Here is a 13,198-nt window from a genome sequence, read left to right as displayed (position 1 = left end):
TCCCTCTTTATAAAGGAGCATAACAAAGCTGAGAAACCGTCCATATCGAAAAGAATTTGATTCCATGAAAACGAATAAACACGAGTAATAAATTGTAAAATAACACGTTGTAATGTCGCAAGAATATATAATCTTCTGAAATTAAAAATCATTCTTCTATACTATAAATGGAGAGTTTGTAGCAGTGTGTTTAGGCATTCATACAATTGATTTCTAATACTATTCATTGTTTATGAATCCATAAAATAATAACCAAATTAAAGATATACTCATTTTGGTAAATCCTATGGCTTCCTTACAAACCATTACTAGTAAGAATTGTCACATAGTGATAGTGCCATACCCGGGTCGAGGTCACATAAATCCCATGTTCACCCTATGCAACCAACTAGTCTCCTCTCCGTCGGGTACAAATTTAAATATTTCATTCACCATCGTACTCACTGAGGAGTGGGTTACTTTGATCAACCCGAATGACAAGCCGGCAAATGCTTGTTTTGCCACCATTCCAAATGTTCTCCCCTCGGAACACATTCGAGGGGCTGACAATGAAGGCTTCCTCCACGCTGTGTACACCAAGATGGAAGAGCACGTTGAGCGGATTCTTGATGCCCTCGAAGCTCCTCCGAATGTGATCATCGCGGATACTTTTCTTCCGTGGGTGGTTGGTGTTGGGACTAGAAGGAACATTCCAGTTGCTTCATTTTGGCCTTTGTTGGCATGCTTGTTTCCGGCTCTTCACCACTATGATCTTTTTGTGAGCAACAATCATTATCCACTGGACTCCTTGATGGGTAGTTTACCTTCTAATTTTGAAATTATTAGGTGCATCTGTGATCACCATGCTCTTTTTGTCCCCAATTCCGAAAAAAAAAAACAAGATTCGATTTCACAATATGTACAATATGTTAAATTTGTTTTATCATATCATCTCTTGTTATTGTTTGTTCACAATAATATGTCGTTTTCTAGTCAACAGGTTAGTTTTAATTTTGTTCGTTAATCTTCGTGGAATACAAGAGCATGATAAAGTTAATTAACTAGTCATGGTTGGACGATTGAACAACTAATTATAGTGTGTTATATAGCACGTTGATCGTGTAAATCAATACATTAGTAAATCTCCTAAAGAGGGCTTCCTAATGATTATTTTTCTTACCTTTTTAAATAATAGTGCATTAGTTTTACAAGATTTCTTATTTGTGAACAGGGGAAAGAGGAGATGAACGAGTAGACTATATCCCCGGCATTGGTTCGACACGTTTAGCAGATCTTCCTCTGGCTCTTCACTCTTACAAGAAAAGGATGTTAGACCTTATGCTGGATGCCATTTCTTACATGCCTAAAGCACAATTCATCATCTTGAGAACTCTCGAAGAGCTCGAAAGGCCAGCCATCGATGCTATGAAAACCATCTTACCCTCTACCTCCATTTACCCTATAGGTCCCGCCATTATTCTCCCAAAACCCGAAAATAACCAAACAAGTGATCATCATTGCCTCGACGATCAACCCGATTACATAAAATGGCTCAACTCCCAACCTGAAAAGTCAGTATTATACGTTTCATTAGGAAGTCATCTCTCACCTTCGATGGCACAACTGGAAGAACTGGCACTCGGCTTGTGTGATAGCCGAGTGCCATTTCTATTCGTAGGCCGAGAAGAAACATCATTTTTGAAGGATGTATGTGGTGATCATAAAGATGGCTTCATAGTCCCTTGGTGTGATCAAATGAAAGTGTTATATCATAAATCTATAGGAGGTTTTCTTAACCATGCTGGGTTGAATTCTGTTCTAGAGAGTGCTTTCGCCGGGGTTCCAATGCTTACTTTCCCTCTGTCTACTGATCAACCCATGTATAGCAAGTTAGCCGTCGAAGATTGGAAGATTGGGATGAGGTTAAGGGATAAAATCGAAAAGGATATCTTGATTAAAAGAGAGAAAGTTAAGGAGCTTGTGATCAAGTTTATGGATTTCGAAAGCGAGGAGGTTAAAGAGATGAACAAGAACTCTAAGGAGTTTAAGCAAGTGGTTTGGGCAGCAATTGCTAAAGATAGCACGGCAGAACACTATGTTGGGGAATTTCTATCAGAGATTTCTACTAAAAATGCTACTAATTAAGCGCTAACTTTACTTTCTTTGCTTTTGTTTCTATTTTCTGTTGCACTATCAGCTTATATATCTTTATGTAAGCATTATAATGGGTTGTGATTCCTTTGGTTTGTATTTTCATGAAGAGTGTGTATCAGTGTGCTACTGCACGTTGGAAGAGCTTTGTTTGTTTTTTAAAGATCATTAATAAAACATTTAAGTTTGAATGGATACTAGAAATTAACTGAGGGGATTACTATCTCCCTATCATAATGTTATTAACATTTTGTAGTACTTCTTCTGTTCTTTTATTGTCGCATCATATATATTGGGTATAATTTTTTTTTGGTAGTGGAAAAAAGGAAAAGAGAGAAGGGTAAAAGTACAAATTGACCATGTGATGTAAGCAAAGACTAAAGAATCAAGTATTAAAATAAGGGTATATTGGTTATTTGCAATGTGAACAGTGACATGTGAAAAACTTCCTTAAAACGCAAGTGGTGCAATATTTAAAAAACAAAGGAAGTATGATATTATTGCAACTCCACTATCTTTTGTAATTTATGCTCAAGCTAGGAAAAACATTATCATGTGGGTCTTGTTAGATTTGCCTCAATCGCGATTTTTCTTAAAAAAAAATCATTTTACATGTACACAATTGAAAATTCTATTATACACTAGGGTTCACCAAATGGTATACCCTGCATGCCGTAATTTTTTTTTTTTAAATAAAAATTTATGGTTCTGATTCCTTAATTAAAGCATTCTATTATTCTCTTGCTGTTACAAGGCGATGTTCTTTGTCTAATAAACTGGTATTCTTCCACTTTTTTTACTTGTTTCGAGGCCTGCATTTCATGTTCTTTTGGCTATGTTTTGATCCAGGTGTACCATGCGCATGGTACACCTGGGTGTAGCAACCACGCATTGGTACACAATTAGTTAGAGATATAGATGCATATTACGGAGGGATTTTGTCTGCGTATAATTGCGACGGGCTCATGACTCATACGCACGGAAGGTGTCGAATACGATGAACCTCGACGAGTTCGTGACGAGAGATTCCATCGTAACTGTTCTATTATGACAGCCTAATTAATGACGCTATTTTTCATCGTTATTAGCACCGCACCTTTTCTTGCAATGACAAAAACACAAATTTTACTTGGTTCAGTAATGATGAGTTGATTATGAACAAGTGAGAGGAGAGCTTTTTATTGACCTTGAGCAAAACCCCCCGTCGCCATAGTCGTTCAAAGGGCTAATTTATTCAAATCATATTATTTTAACAATATGCACATTGAATACCGTGCAAAAATCAATTAGATATTAGGTTGAATATTAAGGAACAATCAATCAATAACAATATACTAAAAGACACACCAGTAATGACACATGTCATCTTCCGGTATGTCCTTAGTATTTATTTATTTATTTTTTGCTGAATGAAATTCAATTAAAGAAACAAATCTTATAAAATATAATTCCCTAATCTTATACAATATAATTACTTAAAATAAAAAAAGATTTGACATATGTTTAACACAAATATTTATATAGCTATAAAAAAGTTATTAACATAATTTTAATCATTCTACATCATTTTATATCTAACATATCTTTTGTAATCCTTTATTATAATCAAAATTTGTCAACTATATATATATATAGAATGTTTATAAAAAAACTAATTATAATCGTAGTTTAATAATGGTTATTGAAAATTACCGTGCATGGCACGAGAACTAACCTAGTAAAAGGGTATTGTTAAGCCATGACCAAAAATTTGTCACGATTAACTCAACTTAGGTATTATTGATTATTGGCAACTAAATCAATTAAGGATAATACTTCCTCAATTTTTTTAATTGCATCATTTGTTGTTTTGGAAAACTACATATTAATTGCACTATTTTGTTATTTGGTACTCCGTATGCTTTATTGACTTTATACTTGTGTTCATACACCAAATACACACCCTGACGACCCTTATAAATATATGATAACAACTAATGTTATCCCCTCTTTTTCTCTCTCATTTGCTTGTATCATATGGGCAATTTTGACATGCCCCATATTTTAAATAGTATGGTTAAAAAAAACTAGAGGATGTACAACACAAGTAACAAAGGAGTACAATACATTTCTATAGCAATATAAAAATACCTTCATAGTCGCCCTCTTTAGGGCAAGATTTGTATTCAAATCGCTAATCCCCGGATTATTAAAACTACAACATACCAGTTATACATTTATTAGGGTACATTTTTTTTTTTGAAACATTTTATTAGGGCACATAATTATAGTATTAATACTAGTCAGGTCCACTTATTAGTGTAACCAAATAACTCTTGACCACATCAGGCATAGAGGTGAGGGTAGAGGAAGAGGAATTCTTGAGCAACCTTATGTATGTTCTTGAGCTCTTCTTGCCCATATTTAACATCCTTTTCTGTAGGCATGACATCTTTTTTGGGATGGAAGTGGCCTGTCATCTTAAAATGACTACCGGTAATCGAAGGTTCGATCTTGACTTCATACTCAATATGATCCCATTTGTCCCCAAGAATGTCACCTTCAATTGTTGAGTACTTGATGTAGAAGTTATCACTATCGATTTCATCCACTTTGTTCTTCATATAATTGAACGGATGCCCTGCAAATTTAAAATATCATCAAATAAAGACTTGTATAATTTAAGATGTCATTTGACTTAGATGGTATGTAAAGTCATGCAAATGATACTTTTATAGTTTTATATGATCCTAGATCAGGTTTCGTCTACATCAATTTTTATGTCGTGGCTCCAAAAAAAAAAAAAAAAAACCCAATTCTTTTCTTAATTATCTTAAATCTTCAAGGTCAATATAATGAAAATTGTGATCTATATACGTAAATTGGTTTATTACTCATGCTATAAAACAAAACAACAAAGATAAAACCATACCTTTTGGAAACTTGATTAGCTTGACACTCCCAACCGTAGTAGAGTCGCCAACAAGGTATTGAATGGTCTCAAATGACTTAGGGAGGTACTTCGGTAGGAAGTTGAGATCGTCGAGAAAGTGAGCCGCGAACAACCGGTGTCGTTCAGCTGGGCTAGTGTAGTCAGCAATGGTATGAGTGTAATAGCAACTACCCTCATAATTCATATTAGTCCCATATTTATGAAGAATGGGACTATAAGTTGGTCCAAGAACAGATAACTCACAATTAGACACCAAAATGCCACTACTATCAGCACATAACCAATCTCCATCCCTAATCAAAGTTCCACCAAAATGAACCGTAACATTCTTCTCACCCCCTCCTTTCTTGGAGGACCTCACCGGGACACACCCTAAGGCTCGAATCCCGATATCAATCGAATTGATCTCATCAATGTCTCTTATGCACCCATTTACAACTATCCCAGCCCACCCCATGTTATGTCCCATCTGGGCTAGAACACTTCCTACCATTGACCGCCTTAGGCTTCCCCCTGCATCGATGACTAGGACATTCGGCTCGTGCAACTTGTTTGCAAATATTGCTTCCACCACCACTGCATTGTCCTCGAATGACTTCACGGTCACCACACGGCCACTGAAGGCTCGACGAAGGCCATATGGTTGGAAGATTTGGTTAACGACTCGTAGCTCACCCGTGGCTAGGAGAGGAGAGTTAGCATCGCAAACATCAGTGGTTTCGGTTGGAGTTTGGGGCCATTGTAAAGCAGTGACACCATTTCCATTCATTAAGTATCCCATTTTTTTTTTATTTTCCAAATGCACACAAAAATAATCAAAGTTTACGCTCTAATTGAGTTAATAATGAATATAAGCTAAGAAAAATGTTACACAAGTATTTTGGGTTATTTTTTTGAAGACAAAGAACAACTCAATCAATTATTAAATGCTACTTATGAGTTGTGATGCTAATAAAATGGTCGGGGTGCTCTCGTTTATATAGCGTCATTCGCCATGATATACCATAGTATATAATAATACGCATAATTACTTTATCATTTGATCGTTATTCTCCATCACATATCCACATATGCTTTTTCAATGTTCCTTTATTTTTAATAATATCGTGTGTTAATAAAGCTATGTATAGTTTGATGAGTTTACAGAAGTATATACTCTACAGGAAATTAAACATTAAACAATTCAAACGAGATCACATGTGAAACTTTTTTTTTTTTTTTATAAATAATTCTTCGGTTTTATAGATTTATAACATTACCCCTAAGTAACTCACAAAAATGACTTTTCCACCCTTTGACAAAATAAACAACTTTTGTTTACAAAGAATATTAACTTGTACTTTCTCTAGGTTTAGTTAGATTTTTACGAAGACATATGAAGTAGTTTGTAGAAGTTATGTAATATGTAGCATCATATGGCAAGGATGACATTTGAAAATTCTTATATATACTTGAGTGCAAAATGCAGTCAAGGTTATTATTTTGGAAAAATTGCTTTAAATAATACCATCTTTCACCCGTCCGCTAGAAACAAGTTGACCTTTTGATTATCTCTAAATAATACCATCTTTGGAGGCTGTCCGCTTTAAACAAGTCATGACCTGTTGTTGACTTGATTAATAGGTATATGGGACACGTGTCAATGTTTGATTGGGTTAAAAAAATTAATTTTTTTTTATTTAATATTTTAATTTTTAATAGGTAATAATATTAGTTATTATTATTATTTTTGTAAAAAAAAAAAAAAAAAAAAATAACCCCTTCCCCCACCAGCCACCCCTTCCCCTCCCTGCCAAGGCTTCCATCACCTCTTCTCGGCCGTCCGGCGCCACAACCTCCTCCTCGCGCCGGAAAAGCCCACCCCAGCATCCCGCCCCTCAACCCTATCGCCCCTTCCCCTCGCATCCATAGCCACCCCCACCCTCATCCCTGTAGCCACCCGACCCACCCCCACCCTCATCTCCAAAGCCACATGAAACCAACCCCGAAACCTACGCTAAACATCTCGAAACCTAACAATCGGCCATGGGATGGGTTTTTTGGCGGTTTTTCGATAAGGTGGGTGGGTTTTTTCTGGAATTCGAGGGGTTGGGTGTTCAATTGGGTGGTCGGAATTCATGGAGGAGAAAGGGAAGGGAAAAGGAAAGGGGATTTCAAGTGGGTTTCGAGTAGGGGTTTCAAGGGAAAGTGGAAGGGCGGCCGAAAACAAAGGGGAAGGAGGATTTTTGGAAATGGAGGGGATGGGGGGACTGCCGGAAATGGAGGGGATGGTGACTGCCATTAATGGAGGTGAAGGGGGAGGGGCTGTTAAAGGTGAAGAGGGAAGGGGAGGATCGACGGTCGACAACATGGGTGGGGAAAGGAGGAGGTTGCAGTTGGTACCGGCCGGATTTCGCTCTGTAGTGACAGTAGCCAAACGTGGGTGGGCGTATGGTCGGTGAAGTGACTGGCTACATGTGGCTGGGCTTTGTCCTGGCTGCCGTTGCGTGCGTTGGCTGGAGTCTTCTCTGGCTGACGTGGCAGCACAACAGATTTCAAAAAAAAAATCATTTATTTTAAAAATAAAAATCAGTTTTAATTTTAAAAGATATTATCAAAATATTTTAATTGTAATTAACAATCATTAAAGTTGTTATTAAGAGTTAATTACATTATTAAACGAAGTTATTAAAAAAAAATTTAACTGGTCAGTCAGGTTGCAGGTTAAATAACTTGTTTAAAGCGGACAACCTCCAAAGGTGGTATTATTTAGAGATAATCAAAAGGTCGACTTGTTTTTAGCGAACGGGTGAAAGGTGGTATTATTTAAAGCAATTTTTCCTATTATTTTTTGTACGTGTGCTATTTGATGATTAAATGAGTAATAATAATTCTTTAATCATTAAATTATACCCTTTGATGCTCCTTATAATAACATTTGGATTAAAATAGGACACTACTAGAAAACAGCCGATTTTCGACGGACATGAAAATCCTTCGAAAACACGATATTTTCCGACGGAATAAATATCCATCAGAAATTTCGGACGGAATTTAAATCCATCGGAAAATATTTCATTTTCGTCGGAAAATACATATTTCCGACTAAATTAAATTCCGTCGGAAATTTCCAACGAATTTTATAGCCATTTCCGATGGAATTAAAGAAAAAAAACCACAAAACCCTCATTTAATGTCAGGGTCGCCCCTCCCCTTCATTTCTCATTTCTCCTTTCTCTCACTACAACAAAAGAGGGCTATAGCAACACACATTTTTGCAACAGTTTTATTAGCGTTGCTATAATTTGACATATGCCAACAGTTTTTAATTTATTGATATAACTAACCATTTTCGTTTAAAATTTGTTGCTATAAGAAAAAAAATGGCAACGCTTTTAATGAATAAGTAAATGATATTATTTGACAACGGTTTAACCATGGATGCTAATTAATATTGATGATTAATGATTGATTAATTCATTAAATAATTTCTGAATTGAAAAATAAAAATAACTAATACCGATCAGAGTACTTGTAATGATTAAGCGGTTTTTTGGATACATGAAAATTCTGGGAACATGAAAATTTTCAATTAAGCGGTCAATTTTTTCCCCCTTTCTTTTCCTAATTCACAAACCCTCTCCTAATTAATTCACAAACCCTCTCTTATTTTCATATAATCTCGCTCGTCATCTAGCTCTTTCTTTTCATTTCAATTCCCTCTGTTCTTCCCCCAAAATTCTTAAATCAGCCCTCTCTTATTTTCGCACATAAATTAGGGTTGATTATCGTACAATCTCGCTCGTCATTCATCATAGTCCAATTGCAATTCTTTGTAGGCGACTTGAAACTGCTCGAATCACAGTTTTACCGAAATTTGTTTGCTCTCAAGACTAGTGAACAAGGTTAGTATGTAATTTAGTTGTATAAATTGATATATTCTTGAATAACTTTTCTCCAATTTGATTTTGATATCACAATTATGTAGTTGGAACTTATGGGTATTGAATAGGGGGTTTAGGGTTTGGTAAATTAGGGAATTGTATGATCTGATTATAAGAGTTTATATAATTCAATTTAGTTTATAGATTTATTATGAATTACCGTAGAGTTTTGTTTCCTGTAAATTAATGTGTTTTCTTGGTGAGTTGCATGTTGCTAAATCCAATATATAGAGTAACAGACAAAGACGAACAATTCAATTTCTAAAACCTTGGTGAGAGACTTCTTTTTTAGCTATTGATATATAAGACATCCCTAAAGCAGTGTATATATTTGGGTATCATATTTAGTCTTAAATAGAATTAGTGATTATTGAATCATGAAAAATTGTAGTGAATTTGGTTATGGAATTGATTTTCTTGTATAACGATTTATGGAATTTAATTATTGAAATTTTAGTAATTTGTGAAGATTGAGGTTATATGTTATGATTAATGGGAGTTAAGTTTTAGTCCTTTCTCAACTGTATTGTTTCCAGTCTGCTTCCTTGAAACATGTGAAATTCCATAAAAGTGGTGTCATGCACAATAATGTGTTCGCGACCGCATCCAAAATTCAAAACCGTGCTGCTGACTTATTGCAATCTGAACAACCAATTTCATGATTGATTGAGTCTCTCTAATGCTTAGCGAAGTGGGTAGAGTATGGGGTAGAGAAAAGTAAATGGATTGGCTGAAGTTATGTGATGTATTTGCAAGAGACAGTTCTATATACTTTGATATAGGGAGGTCTAAATTTATTGAAGGCATCCTTTGCTGAAAGATTCCAGCTAGAGCATTAGTGTGGCTGCTGGGGCATAGCAACCCTTTACATTTACAAGTGTGGCTAGAATGAGATATTGAATATCCAGCCAGCCAGCCTTATAAATTTTCAGAGTGAGGGACTGAATCTTTGTGAATTGCACTCGTCAATATCATTCAGTGATCTCCAACTTCTAGAATATAAAGTTGCATTAGCATGCAAAAGTACCCTAGTTGTTATTATTTTTTTTTTCGAAATATCTTCTTCATAGTAGCTAGTAACCATGCATATGAAATTTTGGTATGTTCTGTATACTGAAATAATTTAACGATTTTAGGTTTTCTTTTTAGTACTTTTGACAAGGACCTTGCTTTTCTGTTTACTGGAGTGCTTTATAGGTTTTGTGATGAATTAGCAAAATATCAATTAACCATACTCATGGGAAAGTTTGTGGATGCTATTGACTTTGTATTTTTGCTCTATGTTTCCTATAATTGCTAATTTGTGATTAGTAACATTAGTCAGTTTCCACTTGCCTATAATTGCTAATTTGTGATTTTCTTAGTGTTCTTTTTAAAAAAAAAAGTAGAATTGGGTCTTATACGAGTGAATGAGTGATTGAATAAGTAGATGTTAATTGGCTTAAAGGCTGTAATTTAAATAAGCTATTCTCATTCTTGTTAATCAGCAGCTCTGTTTCAGCGTGTTACTTACTTAGCTTGCAGCATGCGTGTGTCTGTTTTTGTTGTTGTTTGGATTTGGGTTGGCTGCTGCCTGTATTGGCTTCAGGGTGCTGCTGTGTTTGTCGCCTGCTTGGGGTCAATTGATGTTCTTCTTGGGTTTGTGAAGCTGGTCTTTTCTAGGTTTTTGTTCTTGGTTTGGGGGCTTGGCCTGTTGTTTGTTGCCAGGCAGCTTGTTGTTGTTTTCTTCTTATGTTGTCTGTTGGTTTTAGCTAGTTGTGTGTTTTCTGGGCTAGTTGTGAATTTGCTGGTGTAGGTGGTTGGGTTTGTTTTTTGTTGCGGCTTGTTTTTTTTTTTTTTCTGTGTATGAGGCTGTGTTGGCCTATGTACTTGGCGAGGGCTTGCCCTCCTTCCTTTGGTACCATAGAGTTAACTAATATGTGTACGTGTTTAGATATCATAGATGATCTTTATATGTATTTGCTTCAGATTTCTATTTTCATCTTTTGTACTGTATATTTTTCCAATTAATATCTATCAAATCTATTCTTTCATTTTATAATATAGATGATCTCTAAATTTAGTTGCTTGTGTAATTTAGGAATTGACATAAATTAAGTTATGGATCAAAACTGGATGAACTATCCTAAAAGTTCGGAGGACTTTAAAGTTGCTTTGAATTTTTTTTTTGATGATTATTTTGCGAAGGACGCCATTGTAGATCAAATATTTTGCCCTTGTACAACGTGTTCGAGGCGTTTTTGCCATTCTAGAGATGACGTTTATGATCATTTGATTGTTAAAAAGATCCTAGCTTAACTCCAGAAATTATTGCAAAAGCCATCGTTTCAACGACTATAAATGATCCATAAACTATGTTATTTAAGATTATGAACTGGTATGTTATTCCATTTTACATGTTATCTTCCTTTTCTCTTTTTCTACTTTTACATTGTTACATGTGATTGAAGAATTTGAAATGGTGTATTATATGATCTGAAGTTCTAAACAAAATAAACAAACTACAGATAAGCAGCGTGATTGTTGGGCATCTATACTAGTTAACTTAAAAGGTCTTTGGTTGCCGAGTCGGATGTCAGACCAAAGATCATACTTAGGTGCTTTGAATTATATATTTTTATGTGTGTGCATATGCTAAAAAAGGCCTCGGAATTGAATAAGTAGGAATTTATGACCATGATATTAAAATATTTTAATTTGTAGGGTGTTAAGAAGCTCATATATGCATGCCAGTGATTTACAGATTTGTTCAGTATTGTTCATGTACTACTTTGTGTGGTATAATGGATAATCTAGAAACTGGAGTTTTGTGTTATTAGTATGTGCTTACTGGCATTATTGCTTAGAAAATTATAAGATTAAAAAAACTCAATCTCTTCCTTCTCGAAATTAGGCATTAAAATTTATGATGCTAGCTTAGCCAAATTGTTCTAGTGTTTTGATAATGAGTCTCTATGATTACACAAATTTATGATCCTTTGATGTTACTTCCTTATACTCTTGTGATGTTGCTACGGTACCTGCTTCTTGCCTTTTTTAGATGAAATATTTTTTTATTTTCATTATCCACTCACTACAATCGTAATTTCTAGTGTTTTGATAATAATGTTCCATAAATAATTCATTTGGGATTTATTTTTTTTAATTAAAAATATAAGTCTTATTATTATTATTATTATTATTATTATTATTATTATTATTATTATTATTATTATTATTATTATTATTATTATTATTATTATTATTATTGTTTTGTAGGATACTATATATATCCAAGTATGAAATGCTCCATCAAACATCTAAAGATCTATTGGACTTTGAGCAAAAAAATTAGATTGGTTTTTGAATTTGGTTTTGGAATTTTTCTTAGTTTAATGTATGAAATATTTAGATTGAATTGTTTTTGTTGTTTGTAATAAATATTTAGCTTATCAATTACAATGGATTTGAATTAACTATGTAGAACTTTTTATGGAGAACTTATTTCTAAGTGAAAGTTTATCGATCATATGCTATTTAAACAAGTCACATATTATATGCATTATTAAATCTATTCCTTTAATGCCAAATTAAAAGCGTTGCCATTAACAGGCTTAAAAGTGTCGCCTTAGTTTCAATTGGAAGCATTGCCATAAATAAAATAAAGTGTTGCCTTAATTTTAAACGCCAACTAGTATCAAGCTAATAAGTGTTGCTTAAAATTAGCGAAAATTGTTGCTTTAACTTTGAAAATGTTACCTGAAGTTGTTGAATAAGTGTTGGCATAAGTTAAAAAGTGCTACCTAAGAAAAGCGCTGCCATAATTATTTACAGCAACAGTTTACAATAAATGTTGCCTAATGCATGAAAGTTGTTGCCAAAGAGTTTTAGCAACGGCACCTATTGGTAACGGTTTATAATCCGTTGCTATAGGCATATGGCAACATTAATTGGACATATGGTAACATATTATTGTCGTTGCCATAAGTCTTTTTTCTAGTAGTGTCTCTCCTCTCCTCTTCTCTTTCTCTCTCCTTTTCTGGTCTCTTTCTCTTTCCCACGCCCCTTTTTCACTTCTTTTCTCTCCTTTTCTCTTTCTCATCATTTCAACAAACAAATTAAACAACAATGGATGCCCTACCACCGTCACAGCAAACGTCGGCACATGATTTTCTTCTTCCACCCCTCTTTCCCACGCCCCTCTTCTCAACATTTTCAATAATGGTGTTGATGC

The 13,198-nt window shown here is 34.6% G+C and overlaps 2 protein-coding genes and 1 long non-coding RNA gene across 3 annotated transcripts; 2 read left to right on the top strand and 1 right to left on the bottom strand.

The window, feature by feature from the left end:
* Positions 1-211: 211 nt before the first annotated feature.
* Positions 212-2,327, top strand: LOC110692330 (UDP-glycosyltransferase 87A2-like). The gene is made up of 2 exons (XM_021869341.1): positions 212-794; positions 1,211-2,327. Exons 1-2 carry the CDS (start codon positions 287-289, stop codon positions 2,122-2,124), a joined length of 1,422 nt encoding a protein of 473 aa, XP_021725033.1. The 5' UTR covers positions 212-286; the 3' UTR covers positions 2,125-2,327.
* Positions 2,328-4,233: 1,906 nt separating this feature from the next.
* LOC110692377 lies at positions 4,234-5,981 on the bottom strand. Its single transcript, XM_021869381.1, has 2 exons — positions 5,042-5,981; positions 4,234-4,750 (listed from the first exon to the last, which is right to left on the bottom strand). Exons 1-2 carry the CDS (start codon positions 5,841-5,843, stop codon positions 4,455-4,457), a joined length of 1,098 nt encoding a protein of 365 aa, XP_021725073.1. The 5' UTR covers positions 5,844-5,981; the 3' UTR covers positions 4,234-4,454.
* Positions 5,982-8,557: 2,576 nt separating this feature from the next.
* On the top strand, positions 8,558-12,443 carry LOC110692329. The gene is made up of 2 exons (XR_002505444.1): positions 8,558-8,946; positions 12,244-12,443. It is a non-coding gene; the product is annotated as an uncharacterized LOC110692329 (long non-coding RNA).
* Positions 12,444-13,198: the final 755 nt, after the last annotated feature.

The sequence above is a fragment of the Chenopodium quinoa genome, unplaced genomic scaffold, assembly GCF_001683475.1.
Source record: "Chenopodium quinoa cultivar QQ74 unplaced genomic scaffold, ASM168347v1, whole genome shotgun sequence".
Taxonomy (NCBI): Eukaryota; Viridiplantae; Streptophyta; class Magnoliopsida; order Caryophyllales; family Amaranthaceae; genus Chenopodium; species Chenopodium quinoa.
This window is presented reverse-complemented; position numbering and strand designations above follow the sequence as displayed.